General features: G+C 40.3%; 1 protein-coding gene across 4 annotated transcripts in view; it reads right to left on the bottom strand.

The window, feature by feature from the left end:
- LRBA (LPS responsive beige-like anchor protein) overlaps nucleotides 1-15,960 on the bottom strand; it is a 746,578-nt gene that overhangs the window by 1,472 nt on the left and 729,146 nt on the right. For all 4 annotated transcript variants that reach the window (XM_074396837.1, XM_074396836.1, XM_010338615.3 and 1 more), the window contains one exon: nucleotides 11,627-11,778. In XM_074396837.1, coding sequence (XP_074252938.1) covers nucleotides 11,627-11,778 — 152 coding nt within the window. The remainder of the gene's footprint in view (nucleotides 1-11,626; nucleotides 11,779-15,960) is intronic.

Here is a 15,960-nt window from a genome sequence, read left to right as displayed (position 1 = left end):
CCTATCCTTTATATAACCAACAGAATCAAAAGAAGCAACCACAATCTCAAAGTAACTGTTGCTGGAAGCAGCAGCACACACTCAAGTGATAAGAGACACCACTTCTGGCAGGTGCAGAAGCAATGAGTAAAAAAGAAGAGTGTTAACCATAATTTCAGTGGAGAAGTAGTCTATGTCCATCATGCTCAGGGTGAGGACCTAGTCCTCATAATACAGTGACTCAATCACTGAAGATAAGAACTTCCGCAAGCTTCTTGGTCTCTTGTCCCCAAAGAGGTGGTGCAGGGAAAAAGATGGAGAGCATAAGTGAACAGTTTAGGGGAAACTTTCTTGGAGCTGTTCTAGGTGTAGCCCATTATTTTAGACTTTTCCCTGTGTAGCTTGGTTAGAACAGCCCTTAAAAGCCGTATTCAGTATCCTTCCTAGTACCTCATGTCAAAATTAGGAACTATTAATGTGTCACTACAACAAAATAAACTAAACACAAAAGACAACAGTAATGAGGAAATGAGAGACAACGCTCTAAGGCAGAGAGAAAATAAATAGCAAATGGCAAGAGTTGGTCTTTCCTTATCAATCATTAAAGAGATTAAACTCTCCAGCCAAAAGGAAGAGATTGGCAGATGGATAGAAAACATGATCCAACTATATGCTGTCTACAGAGACCCATTTTAGATCTAAAGACAAACAGCCTGAACGTGAAAGGATGGAAAAGATATTCCATGTAAATACTAACAAAGAGAGCTGAGGTGGCTTATACTAATATCAGACAAAATGGACTTTCAGTCAAAAACTGTTACAGGAGACAAAGAAGGACACTATATTGAGAAAAGGGTAAATTCATGGAAATATAACAACTAAATATGCATTTATCATCAGACCCCCAAGATATACAGAGCAAACATTAACAGAATTGAAGGGAGAAATGGTTCTACGGTAACAGTTGCAGATTTCATTACCCCACTTTCAATAATGGGTAGAAAAACCAGGTGGAAGATAAATAGGAGACTTGAACAATACAATAAGCCAATTGGACCTGACTCACATATATAGGACACCCACCCAATAACAATAGAATATACATTTTTCTCAAGTGCACTTGGAACAGTTTCTGAGATAAAACCGTATGGTAGTCCACAAAAGTGTTAATGATTTAGGGAAGATTAAAATCACAAAGTATCTTTTCTGATTTTAATAGAATGAAACTAGGTAATAACTGAAGGTAAGTAGAAAATTTGCAAATATATGGAAAGTAAATAAATGATGGGTCAAATAAAACATAAGAGACATCAGAAAATACTGAGACAGATGAAAAGGAAATACAACATGCCAAAATTTAGGAAATGCAGCAAAATCAATGCTAAGATGGAAATTTTTAGCTGTAAACACATATATTTAAAAAGATCTCAAGTGAATAACCTAACTTTACCTCTTAAGGAACTAGAAAAAAAAAAAGCAGCCTAGGCAGAAGGAAGGAAATAACAGAGCAGAGATAGATAAAACAGAAAATAGTAAAATGGAAAAAACCCAAAATTTGGCTCTTTGAAAAGATCAACAAAATTGACTCTAGCTAGACTAAGAAACAAAGATGACTCAAATTATTAAATCAGAGAAGTTGAGACATTACTGAATTTGCAACAATAAAGGGTTCTAAGAGACTATTATAAACAACTGTATGGCAACAAATTGGACAACCTCGATGAAATAGACAAATTCCTAGAAACAGTATACCAAAACTGAATGATGAAGAAATAGAAATGATTACACTTTAGACAAATGAGGAGATTGAATCAGGAATCAAAAACCTCCCAAATAAGAAAAGTCCTAGACCCGATGGCTTCACTGATGAATTCTACCAAACATTTAAAGAAGTATTAACACCAGTTCTTCCCAATTTCTTCCAAAAAGTTAGAGGGAAGAACACTTCCTAACTCAATGAGGCCAGTATTACCCTGACACAAAAGCCAGTTGAAGATAATACAACAAAAGATTATACAGACCAGAATGCAAAATACTAGCAAACAGAATTCACTGGCATAGTAGTGGGAATATACACCATGACCAAGTGGTATTTATTCCTGGAATGTAAAGATGACTTACCATGCAAAAATCGACCAACGTAATAATGCTACATTAACAGAATGAACGACAACTAAAAAAGCACACGATCATTTCAACTAATGCTGAAAAGTTTGACATTTGACAAAATTCATCATCCTTTCATTCTGAAGGCACTTAATAAACTAGGAGTAGAAGAAACTACCTGAAATGATAAACAGCATGAATGAATAACCCACAGCTCAAGTCACACTCAATGATGAAACAAAGTTTTTCCCTACAACTGGGAATGTGACAAGGATGCCAACTTTCACCACTTTTATCCAACACAATACTGAAAGTCCTAGACAGAACAATTAGACAAGAAAAATAAAAAGTATCCATATTGCAAAGTAGGAGTAAAATTATGTTTAGAGATGACATGATCTTATATGTAGGAAATCCTAATGATTCCACACCAAAACAAAAACAACCAGTACCAGCCACTGACACTATGAAGAAATTGCATCAACTAATGGGCAGAACAAGTAGCTAGCATCAAAATGGCAGGATCAAATTCACATATAACAATATTAACCTTAAATGGAAATGGGCTAAATGCCCCAATCAAAAGACACTGGCAAATTGGATAGAGTCAAGACCCATCAGAGTGCTGTATTCAGGAGACCCATTTCACATGCAAAGACACACACAGGCTCAAAATAAACGGATGGAGGAAGATTTACCAAGCAAATGGAGAGCAAAAAAAAAAAAAAAAAAAAAAAAAAGCAAGGGTTGCAACCCTAGTCTCTGATAAAACAGACTTTAAACCAACAAAGATCAAGAGACAAGGGGTGGGAGGATCCAACATGGCCAATTAGGAGCAGCTCTGGATTGCAGCTTCCAGCAAGAGCGTGGTGGGTGAGTGGATGCCACATTTCCAAACAGATTTTTTACTGCCCACAGACCAGGAGAATCCCAGGCAGAGGAGCCCCATGGGTCACCAGTGTGGCTGCCGCACAAAATACACAAGTCTGGGTGCCATTTTAGATGGCAATTGGAGCGCCTGGGAGACAGAGTTGCCTGTTCAACTGATTAAAAGGGGACTGAAACAGGGAGCCAGGCCAGGAGATTCCCAGGTGAAAAAGCACCATGAGCCCCCAGTGCAGTGTTTCAGTCGATGCAGCAGGTCCATGTACAAGAAATCACACAAATCCAGGTGCCGTTTCAACTGGTGACTGGGATGCCTGGGAGACAGAGTCACCTGTTCAACTGAAAAAGAAAAGGGGGGGGGTCTGAGGCAGGTGATCAGGTGTGGCTGGTCCTACCCCCACAAAAAAACAGCAATCTGAAACACTCTGGATGGAGAGTTTCACAGCAAGCACAGCTGAATCCAGGACAGTCAGGCTCTGTGAGGGATGGGTGTCCGCCATTACCGAGGCAGTCCACCATTACCAAGGTAGTCCACCATTGCTGAGGCAGTCCACCATTACAGAGGTGGGCCGCCATTGCCGAGGCAGTTCTAACTATACCCCTATAAACAGGACTACAGGGAAGTTCACATGAGAGCTGGGCAGAGCCCACAGAAGCTCAGCAACACTTCTGTTGGCAGACTGTCACTAGAGTGCCTCCTTGCTGGGCAGGGCAGCCTGAAAGAAGGCAGCAGCATGACAGAAACTTATAAATAAAGCCTTACCTTCCAGGGACAGAGCACCTAGGGGGGAAAAAAGGTGTTTGAGTTCTGCTGCAGCAGATTTAAATGTACCTGCCTGGCAGCTCTGAATGGAACAATGGAGCTCATAGCTTAGCACTTGAGCTCCGAGAGTGCAGACTGACATCTGGCGGGTATCCTTCTGGGACAAAGATAACAGAAGAAACTGGCAGCAACCCTTACTGTTCTGCAGGCACTGCAGGTGATCCCCAGGCAAGCAGGGTCTGGAGTGGACCTCAAGCAGTCCTGCAGCAGAGGGGCCTGACTATTAAAAGGAAAACTAAGAAACAGAAATAACTTCATCATCAACAAACTGGACATCCACTCAGAGACCCCATCTGAAAGTCACCAACTACAAAGACCACAGGTAGATAAATCCACAAAGATGGGAAGAAACCAGCACAAAAAGGATGAAAACACCCAAACCAGAACACCTCTAATCCTCCAAGGGATCACAACTCCTTACCAGCAAGAGAGCAAGGCTAGATGGAGAATGAGTCTGATGAATTGACAGAAACAGGCTTCAGAAGATGGGTAATAACAAAATTCTCTGAGCTAAAAGAACATGTTCTAACCCAATGCAAAGAACTTTGGGTATGAACTTTGAAAAAAGATTTGATGAAATGCTAACAAGAATAAACAGCTTAGAGAGGAATATAAATGAACTGATAGAGCTGAAAAACACAAGAACTTTGCAAAGCATACCCAAGTTTCAATAGCCAAATCGACCAAGCAGACAAAAGGATATTAGAGATTGAAGATCAACCCAATGAAATAAAGCAAGAGGGCAAGATTAGAGAAAAAAGTAAAAAGGAATGAACAAAGCCTTCAAGAAATATGGGATTATGTGAAAAGACCGAATCTACGTTTGATAGGTGTGCCTGAATGTGATAGAATGAATCCAAGCTGGCAAACACTCTTCAGGATATCATCCAGGAGACCTTCCCCAACCTAGCAAGGCAGGCCAATATTCAAGTCCAGGAAATACAGAGAACACCACAAAGATATTCCTCAAGAAGAGCAACCCCAAGGCACATAATCGTCAGATTCACCAGGGTTGAAATGAAGGAGAAAATGCTAAGGGCAGCCAGAGAGAAAGGTTGGGTTACCCACAAAGGGAAGCCTATCAGACTCCTCACAGTGGATCTCTTGGCAGAAACACTACAAGCCAGAAGAGAGTAGGGGCCAATATTCAACATCCTTAAAGAAAAGAACTTTGAACCTAGACTTTCGTATCCAGCCAAACTAAGCTTCAGGAGCAAACTAGAAATATAATCCTTTACAAACAAGCAATTGCTCACAGATTTCATCACCACCAGGCCTGCTTTACAAGAGCTCCTGAAGGAAGCACTAAACATAGCAAGGACCAGCCAGTACCAGCCACTCCAAAAACATACCAAATGGTAAAGAGCATCGACACAATGAAGAAACTGCATCAACTAATGGGCAAAACAACCAGCTAGCATCAAAGTGGCAGGATCAAATTCACACATAACAATATTAGCCTTAAATGTAAATGGGCTAAATGCCCCAATCAAAAGACACAGACTGGCAAATTGGATAAAAAGCCAAAACCTATCGGTGTGCTATATCCAGGAAACCCATGTCACATGCAAGGATACACAAAGGCTCAAAATAAAGGGATGGAGGAAGATTTACCAAGCAAATAGCAAAAAAAAGCAGGAGTTGCAATCCTAGTCTCTGATAAAATAGACTTTAAAGCAACAAAGATCAAAAGAGACAAAGAAGAACATTACATAATGGTAAAAGGATCAATGTAACAAGAAGAGCTAACGATCTTAAATATATACGCAACCAATACAGGAGCACCCAGATACATAAAGCAAGTCCTTAATGATACATAAAGAGACTTAGACTCCCACACAATAATAGTGGGAGACTTTATCACTCCACTGTCAATATTAGATCAACGAGATAGAAAATTAACAAGGATATCCAGGACTTGAACTCAGACCTGGACCACGCAAACCTAATAGACATTTACAGAACTCCCCACCCCAAATCCACAGAATATACATTCTTCTCAGCATCACATCACACCGACTCTAAAACTGACCACATAATTGGAAGTAAATCACTCCCCAGCAAATGCAAAAAAAGGGAAATCATAACAGTCTCTCAGGCCACAGTGCAATCAAGTTAGAACTCAGATTTCAGAAACTAACTCAGAACTGCACAGCTTCATGGAAACTGAACAACTGGCTCTTGAATGTCAACTGGATAAACAATGAAATGAAGGCAGAAATAAAGATGTTCTTCAAAACCAACGAGAAGGAAGACACAACATACCAGAATCTCTGGGACACATTTAAAGCAGTGTCCACAGGAAAATTTACAGCAATAAATGCCCACATGAGAAGCAAGGAAAGATCTAAAATTGACACCCTATCATCAAAATTGAAAGAGCTAGAGGGGCAAGATTAAAAAAACTCAAAACCTAGCAGAAGACAAGAAATAACTAAGATCGGAGCAGAACTGAAGGAGATAGCAACACAAAAAAACCCTTCAAAAAATCAATAAATCTAGGAGCTGTTTTTTTGAAAAGATCAACAAAATAGACTGCTAGCCAGATTAATAAAAATGAAGAGTAAAGAATCAAATAGATGCAATAAAAAACGATAAAGGGGATATCACCACAGATTCTACAGAAATACAAACCATCATCAGAAATTATTACAACTCTGTGCACATAAACTAGTAAACCTGGAAGAAATGGATAAATTCCTGGATGCTTGCATCCTCCCAAGTCTAAACCAGGAAGAAGTCGAAACCCTGAACAGACCAATAAGAAGAGCTGACTTTGAGGCAGCCATTAACAGCCTACCAACCAAAAAAAGCCCAGGTCCAGATGGGTTCACAGCTGAATTCTACCAAACATACAAAGAGGAGCTGGTTCCATTCCTTCTGAAACTATTCCAAACAATCCAAAAAGAGGGAATCTTTCCCAGCTCATTTTATGAGACCAACATCATCCTGATACCAAAACCCGGCAGAGACTCAACAAGAAAAGTAAACTTCAGGCCAATATCCATGATGAACATAGATGCAAAAATCTTTAATAAAATACTGGCAAACCAATTGCAACAGCACATCAAAAAGCGTATCCATCATGATCAAGTAGGCCTCATCCCAGGGATGGGAGGCTGGTTCAACATACGCAAGTCTGTAAATGTAATTCAACACATAAACAGAACCAAAGACAAAAACCATGATTATCTCAATAGATGCAGAGAAGGCCTTTGACAAAATTCAACAGCCCTTTATGCTAAAAACCCTCAGTAAACTAGGTCTTGATGGAACATATCTCAAAATAATAAAAGCTATTTACAACAAACCCACAGCCAATATACTGAATGGGCAAAAACTGGAAGCATTCCCTTTGAAATCTGGCACTAGACAAGGATGCCCTCTCTCACCATTCCTATTCAATATAGTATTGGAAGTTCTAGCCAGAGCAATCAGGCAAGAAAAATAAAGGGTATTCAATTAGAAAAGGAGGAAGTCAAATTGTCTCTATTTGCAGACGACATGATTGTATATTTAGGAGATCCCATTGTCTCAGCCCAAAATCTCCTGAAACTGATAAGCAACTGCAGCAAAGTCCCAGGATACAAAATCAATTTGCAGAAATCACAAGCATTCCTATACACCAAGAACAGACTTAAAGAGGGCCAAATCAAGAATGAACTGCCATTCACAATTGCTACAAAGAGAATAAAATATCTAGGAATACAACTAGCATAGAACGTAAAGGACCTCTTCAAGGAGAACTACAAACCACTGCTCAAAGAAATAAGAGAGGACACAAACAGATGGAGAAACATTCCATGCTCGTGGTTAGGAAGAATCAGTATCTTGAAAATGGCCATACTGCTCAAAGTAATTTACAGATTCAATGCTATCCCCATCAAGCTACCAATGACCTTATTCACAGAACTGGACAAAAAACACCTTAAACTTCATATGGAAGCATAAGAGAGCCCGTGTAGCCAAGACAATCCTAAGGAAAAAAAAAAAAAAACAAACTAGAGACATCATGCTACCTGACTTCAAACTATACTACAAGGCTACAGTAATCAAAACAGCATGATGTTGGTACCAAAACATAGACCAATGGAACAGAACAGAGGCCTCAAAACTAATATGACACATCTACAACCACCTGATCTTTGAGAAACCCAACAACAACAAGCAGTGGGGAAAGGATTCCCTATTTAATAAATGGTGTTGGGAAAACTGGCTAGCCATATGCAGAAAGCTGAAACTGGATCCCTTCCTTACACTTTATACGAAAATTAACTGCAGATGGAGTAAGGATTTAAAATGAGACCTAACACCACACAAACCCTAGAAGAAAACCTAGGCAATACTATTCAAGACGTAAGTATAGGCAAGGACTTCATGACTAAAACACCAAAAGCACTGGCAACAAAAGCCAAAATAGACAAATGGGATCTAAACTATCATTAAGATGAACCAGCAACCAACAGAATAGGGAAAAATTTTTTGCAATCTGTCCATCTGACAAAGGGCTAATATCCAGAATCTACAAAGAACTTAAATTTACAAGAAAAAAAAAACCCATCAAAAAGCAGGCAAAGAATATGAACAGACATTTCTCAAAAGAAGACATCTATGAGGCCAACAAACATATGAAAAAAAGCTCATCATCACTGATCATTAAAGAAATGCAAATCAAAACCACATTGAGATACCCTCTCACGCTAGTTAGAATGGTGATCATTAAAAAATCAGGAGACAACAGATGCTGGAGAGGATGTGGAGAAATACGAACACTTTTACACTGTTGCTGGGAGTGTAAATTAGTTCAACCATTGTGGAAGACAAGGATCTAGAAATAGAAATACCATTTGATGCAGCAATTCCATTACTAGGTATATGCCCAAAGGATTATAAATCATTCTGTTATAAGGACACATGCACATGTATGTTTATTGTGGCACTGCTCATAATAGCAAAGACTTGGAACCAACCCAAATGCCCATCAATGATAGACCAGAGAAGGAAAATGTGGCACATATACGCCATGGAATACTATGCAGCCATAAAAAAGGATGAGTTCATGTCCTTTGCAGGGACATGGATGAACCTGGAAACCATCATTCTCTGCAAACTGACACAAGAACAGAAAACCAAACACCGCATGTTCCCACTCATAAGTGGTTATTGAACAAGGAGAACAGCTGGACGTAAGGAGGGGAACATCACACACTGGGGCCTGCTGGGGGGCGAGGGTAAGGGAGGGAAAGCAGGGGGTGGGGGAATTGGGGAGGGATAACATAATGTAGATGACAGGGGGATGGATGCAGCAAACCACCATGGCACACATATACCTATGTAACAAACCTGCAGGTTCTGCACATGTACCCCAGAACTTAAAGTGTAATATAAATAAATAAAAATAAATGAATCCAGCTAATGTGCAGGATAGACAACACAAAAATCAGTTGCATTTTTATACACTAACAAGGAGCAGTTCAAAAGGAAAATTAAGAATAAATTTAACAATACTAAAAACTATAAAACATTGCTAACATAAATAAATTTAACACATCACATAGTCATAGACTGGAAGACTTAATATTGTTAAGATGTCAATATGACCCAAAATGATCTACAGATTCAATGCAATCACTATCAAAATCCTAGTGATATTTTATGCAGAGGAAGAAAATCCATTCTATCTGAAAAAGCCCCAAATATCCAAAACAATCTTGAGAAAGAATAAATATGTTATTGGTTGCACATTTCCTGATTCAAAAAGTTACTACTACAATGCTACAGAAATCAAAACATTGTCATGCTAATATAGACAGATCAACAGAAGAGAAAGTTGAGAAATAATCCCTCACATATGTGCTCAAATAGGGTTTCAAGACCATTTAATGGAGAAAGCACCTTCTTTTCAACAAATGATGCTGGAAAATTGGATATCCACATGCAAAACAATGAAGGTGGACCCTTACCCATCATCATATTTAAAAACTAACTCAAAATGGATCAAAAACCTAAATGTAAGTTAAAACTATACAACTTTTAGATGAAAACATATGGGATAACCTTTATGACATTGGATTTTGCAGTGGTTTCTTGGATATGATACCAAAACAAAAGAGACAACAAAAATCTCATAACAAAACCATAGGATTTCATAAAAAGTAAAATCAGGGCTGGACATGGTGGCTCATGGCTGAAATCCCAGCACTTTGGGTGGCTGAGGCAGCAGGGCTGTTTGAGCCCAGGAGTTCAAGACCAACCTGGGCAACATAGTGAGACCCTGTCTCTACAGAAAATAAAAATAAGCCAGGCATGGTCGCATATGCCTGTAGTAGCAGCTACCATGTGGCTGAGGTGGGAGAATCATTTGCCAGGAGGTTGAGGCTTCAGTGAGCTGTGATTGCACAACTGTACTCCACCCTAGGCAAAAGAGTGAGACCCTGTCTCAAAAAAAAAAAAAAATATATATATATATATATATATATATTTTCTGCATCTAAGGACACTATGAAGAGAGTGAAAGACATCACTGGTCATTAGGGAAATCAAAACCACAATGAGAGACCATACCTTTTAGGACAACTGTTAAAAAACAGAGCAAGTGTTGATAAGGACATGGAGAAATTGGAACCCATGTAAAATGGTGCAGCCACTGTGGAAAATGAGCATTTCCTCAAAAAGTCAAACACAGAATTTCCATATAATCCAGCAATTCCACTTCTGGGCATACACCCAAAAGAACTGTAAAAAGGGACTTGCATAGATATTTGTATGATAATGTTCATAGCAGCATTACTTACAATAGCCAAAAGGTAGAAACAACCCAAGTGTCCATCATCGACAGGTGAGTGATAAACAGAACACATTATATTCACACAATAGAATATTATGCAGCCTTAAAAAGGAATGAAATTCTGATATGTGCTACAACATACAAGAACCTTGAAAGTGTTACGCCAAGTGAAGTAAGCCAGGCACAACACAACAAATATTGTATGATTCCACTTACAGAAGGTGCTTAGAAGAAGCAAATTCATAGAGACAGAAAGTAGAATGCAGCTGAGCTGGTGGGGAGGGAGAGTCACTAACAGGTTAAGAGTTTCTGTTTATGATGAAAGATGTCTTGAAATGGATGATGGTGACAGGGGCACAACACTGTAAATGTACTTAATGCCACTAAATTGTATATCAAAAAGTTTAGATGGAAAATGTTACATGTTGCCACAAATCTTTTTTAAAAAGAAACGAAACTGAGTGACTATATGTTGAGGAAATAAGATGCCAGATAGAGATGATCCCCCCCAAAATCTACCACTTGAGAGCTTTTAGGAATTAAGCCCTGTCTTTCAGGGGACTCTCCATATGCAGAGATAAAGGCATTTTACATTAAACATGTTTGCAGCTCTTTAAATTATATTTACTAAAACACATTTCAAAGAAATATAAAAAGCTTTGCATCACTGTATTCAGAGGATTTGCTGCTTAAATTCTCTATTCTTTGAGAACTCAGCTTTTGTCCAAGAGTGGCAATGTCATCAGAAAGAAAGTCACACTTTAAAAAAAAAGTGTTCTTGGTTTGATAGCACAGGTGACCCCGCACAACTCAACTTCATAAGCCCATTTAAATAAATTCCCTCTGCAGGTTTTACTATACATTTTTGAAAATGTTATTTTTTGTAGAAAACGACTATGATGCCCAGACTGGTTTCAAACTCCTGGGCTCAATCGATTCTCCTGCCTCAGCCTCCCAAGTGCTGGGATTATAGGCATGAGTCAACATCCCCAGTTCCCTCTGCAGTTTTTGAAACTACTGTTTGTAGCCCATGATTCCAGTGTTACCTCTGGTCATAGGACAGCGCCATGGCCCGGATTCCAGCATCGCATCCTGGGTAGGCAAAGAGCTGCTTGAGGTCTGATACCTGCCGGACCACAACCACTCCGCTGTCTCCTCCCGTGAGCAGGTACTGCCCATCTCGGCTTAGCTGGATGGCCTGTGAGACACAGGAACATTCAGAAGAGATGTGGTTCTAGGACACTTCCAGCCCCACCATGTGTTTGAGTCATTCTTACACCAGCTACTGTGGTGCAGGGAGAAGAGAGAGAGAGATCCTCAGTAATTTTTAGAAAATCACAAGTTGTAAAAGATCTGCCATTTTGCAAAAAACCAATGGACAAAGTTCGGCTATGCTTGAGATTTTTTTGGCTTTGCTTTTTTAAAGACAAGGTGGTAAACTCTTCCAGTTCCTCAAATGCTGTGGGAATGGTGCGTGTTGTGGACTGGGACCAGTGCTCTAATGAGGAGCCCTGGCATCTCTTCATTTGCCCTGTGGACATGCTAATAACCCTGTTTTGTCCCAAGACTTGGCAGACTGTGCCACCTGACCTCACATCCACTCTGATCCCCTACGGTTGTGCGACTCCAGGCCGAGGGAGGTAGCCAGTTACCTCGGCCCCTTCCCTGTGCCTGTTGGATTTTGACAGCAGTTGGAAAGAAGACTTGGTAGAGAGCCACAACTTCCAGAGTGACTAAATCCCAGTTTATCCGTTTCTTGCCCCAGGGCTGACAGTACTTCAGCCTATGGTTTAGTCAGCTCTAGGCTGTGCCCCTCTGTCCTTTCCTACTGGTGCTGAACAGATGGTGCAGGCTCAGAATCTGCTCTTTGATCCTATAAAATGGGCATCCACAAATGAAAGCCTGCAGGCCAAATGCAGCCTACTGCCTATTTCTTCTAACTATTTTAATATTTTTTAATGCTTTAAAAGAACTTTTCATGACACATGAATATTTGTATGAATTCCAAATTTGAATCCCCATAAATAAGCTTTTTTTTTGAGACAGGGTCTCATTCTGTCACCCTGGCTGTAGTGCAGTGGTGCAATCTCAGCTCACAACAACCTCCACCTCCCGGGTTAAAATGATTCTCATGCCTCAGCCTCCTGGGCAGTTGGGATTACAGGTGCCCACCACACACCTGTCTAATTTTTGTATTTTTAGTAGAGACAGTGTTTCACCATGTTGGTGAGGCTGGTCTCGAACTCCTGACCTCAAGTTATCTGCCCACCTTGGCCTCCCAAAGTGCTGGGATTACAGGCATGAGCCACCATGCCTGGCCTTCAATAAATAAGGTTTTACCGGAACATCGCCGTACCCATGTTTACGACTACTCTCACGGGTAGTTGCAACAGAGACTACAGAACCTTCAAAGCCTAAAATACTTACTTTCCATCCATTTATAGAAAAAATGTGGTGACTTCTAATTGTCCCTCCCTACTCCAAAAGCCAATCCTATTATCCCTTCCTCTCCTCCTGCCTGTTGCCTCCAAGCCTTGTTTTCTTAGCTTATTGAGATACAAATTTCCTTTCCTCAGTGGATAGCATCGGAGTTTTAACAGCCATTACAAACAACTGTAATTGCACGTTCACCTGGACACACATAGGAATACAAATTGTGCTGGCAATCCATAAAGAAAAGAACTTAATTTCTGATATATTCACACTGTTGTGCATTCAGCTTTAGCAGTGTTGCCTTAAGTCTTAACTCTTTGACATATTGTTTTAAAAATCATGGGTAAAGATTTTCTTAGCTATTTAATTCACATTCACTCAAATGCCAACTTTCAGTAGTCTCTTGAACACAGCTTATTCTCTAGAACACAAAAATACATCTAGGAAATAAAAACCTATGTGTGGAAGACAGTTATATATTCTCTAAGTCTTGTTAACTAAGCACAGATATTAAAATATTTTCAAGATGAGCAAAAATCAATATCCTTTTCTCCCATTCATTTCACAAATAGCAATCTCTAGGGGTGTCTGGGAACTGCAGTGAAGACTAGGAGAAACAATTATTTGCTACACTTATAAAATTCAGCTGATGAAAATCCATTAACCTTACGGTTGTGGTTCACTTGAATTTTATACTTGAAGCTTTTTACTGGATAAGTGCTATACTAAAACAAATTAAAACCATTAATCTTTAATTCTTTGTTCTGGTAAAGAATCGCTAATACTGCTTCTGTCTGAAATTAAGTAAAACCTGGGCTTTAGAGACTGTACAGTCATCAGCATTCAAAACATTTTAATGAACCAGATGCCTCCCAAGGTGAAAAAAGATTTCGCTGGCCTCTTTCACGAGAGGCCAAATTCCTCTGGCAGCCAAGAGCCAGGGTAACATTTAGCAAGTTCTCCCACTCAAATCCTGACAGGCTGCCTCTGCATCCAGGTTGGGTTGTGACTAGAGGTTTTCAGAGGGCCCCAGAGACATGTTAATCTCATCCCCTGAAATCCTGAGTGCTCTGGACAATACCGTGGCTGCAGGGTTTTAAGGAGGTACTTACTAGCAGGCCACAGCAATCTGCTGGGAACAACCACATCCTAAAACATAGCCTCAGGAGGGGAAAACAAAAGCATTCCCCTGCGTGAATGATGGTTCTCCCAGGTTCAGGATAAAATAACTTTGCTGCTCTGTCCAGTCTGCCTCCTTAAATATCAGTTATTCATAAAGACACCTCAATACTGTCTAGTTGATGGACTATGATATGCTTCTAACCAAAATGCCACAGAACAATCTGGCACCTAAAATAAAAATAGGTGGGAAGCCTTGATTAGTGCAGAGCTTCCCCAGGCTGCCTGCCTGCAGGGTTCTTGGTATTTCACAGAAAATTTCTGGTCTGAGCTGATGACTAATTGGTTTCCATGGTGTCCTTTCCTTATATGGGCTCAGACTGAGGATGGAGCTGGATATTCTGCTCTGTGGTGTCTTGGATTCCCAGCCTGTGGCTTCCTTCCTTGCCTTCAGAGGTAGTGAGCTGTGAAAGTGTCAGTCTCTGGAGCTGTGGGTAGGTCGTGCTCATTTTTGGCAAGCTCACTTTAATCACACAGTTGCCACTTGCCAGTTAGCATGATAAAGTGCAGGCGTGCTGGGAAAAAGGCAATGGATTGTTTAAGCCTAAAATCCAGTGGGAAATGTTACGGAGGGAAAAAGCGATGACTACAGGGCAGAGAGGAGAAGCATGTGTGTACGAATGGTCTGCAGAAAGCCTCCCACTGCTGCCTCAAGGAACTTCCCAGAGCCCCTGGTACTAACTGAAATGCCATAGAAATTGCTTCAGTCAGCTAGGGATCTCAAATTATTTTACAGATTTATTAGTGTAGCTGACAATATAATCGCAACTCAAAGTGACAGATTATCCACATTATTATTGTAAAGAAAAGAGGAAAGGAAAATCCTCTGATGTGTACTTGGTTTAAATGCAGCGTTATGGGAAGGTAGGGAAAAATAAAAGTGAGTGTGAATGTGTCTGCGTGCATGCCTCATGGTGGAGGCCAGCAGAATGCAATGGAGAGACCACGGAGAACAGTGGAGACACAAGAAGGAAACCATCCACTGAAGCAAGAAATGAATAGAGCAGCAGGGGTCCTTCATGTCCTCAACGTAACCTACATGTATGGGCTTTGTTCCCTAATACTTCCTGACCCCAGTATTTACTTAGGAGAAGCGGGTGCTCAGACTAGATCTGGAAAAGTAGGAGAATTTATGTCATCTAAACTGCCTAGGTCAGGAATAGCAATGAGTGAAATATCCAGAGGTAGCCCAAAGGCAGGATAGAAGCCCCTGTGACCCTACTCCTGCCCCGAAAATGTCATGGGTCCCTTCACTGTATACAGCTCACGTGCCCCACCCCCTAGCCTGATTCTGGAAAATTGAAAAACTAGCCCCTGAAAATAACAGTTCTTACTCTTTTTCTCAACTTCTAACACTTGTGGAGTCCTGTCCTGAAGAGGAAGCAAGAGGCTGGAAGTCCACTGGCATTGCCATTTCCGGGATACCAAATGGGAAAAAATGCTTGCCTGATTCATATCATAATTTGAAGCCCAACTTCCTTAACATGTTTTGGTCTTGTTATCCATGAAGAAGTCATATCTGAAGTTAATCCTAAATAGTCATAATTCCTACTGCTCCCACCACCAAGCTATTCAGATGTAAAGCGAATCCAGTTTTAGGTGTCATCTAATGTACTGTTTCAGCTTTCATACTCAGAAAACAATCTACAGTGAATGTTCTTAGAAAAAAAAAAAAATGAGCAGGGCCACTGAAAGCCACCCAGGATTATCTCAGAAGTCCCTAAGAAAACCTCTTCTACTGAAGGGCTGTCCTCAGCTGTGCCAAGTG

This window comes from Saimiri boliviensis, chromosome 3 (assembly GCF_048565385.1).
Source record: "Saimiri boliviensis isolate mSaiBol1 chromosome 3, mSaiBol1.pri, whole genome shotgun sequence".
NCBI lineage: Eukaryota > Metazoa > Chordata > Mammalia > Primates > Cebidae > Saimiri > Saimiri boliviensis.
The sequence above is the reverse complement of the archived record's forward strand: the minus strand, read 5'-3'. Positions and strand labels throughout refer to the sequence as shown.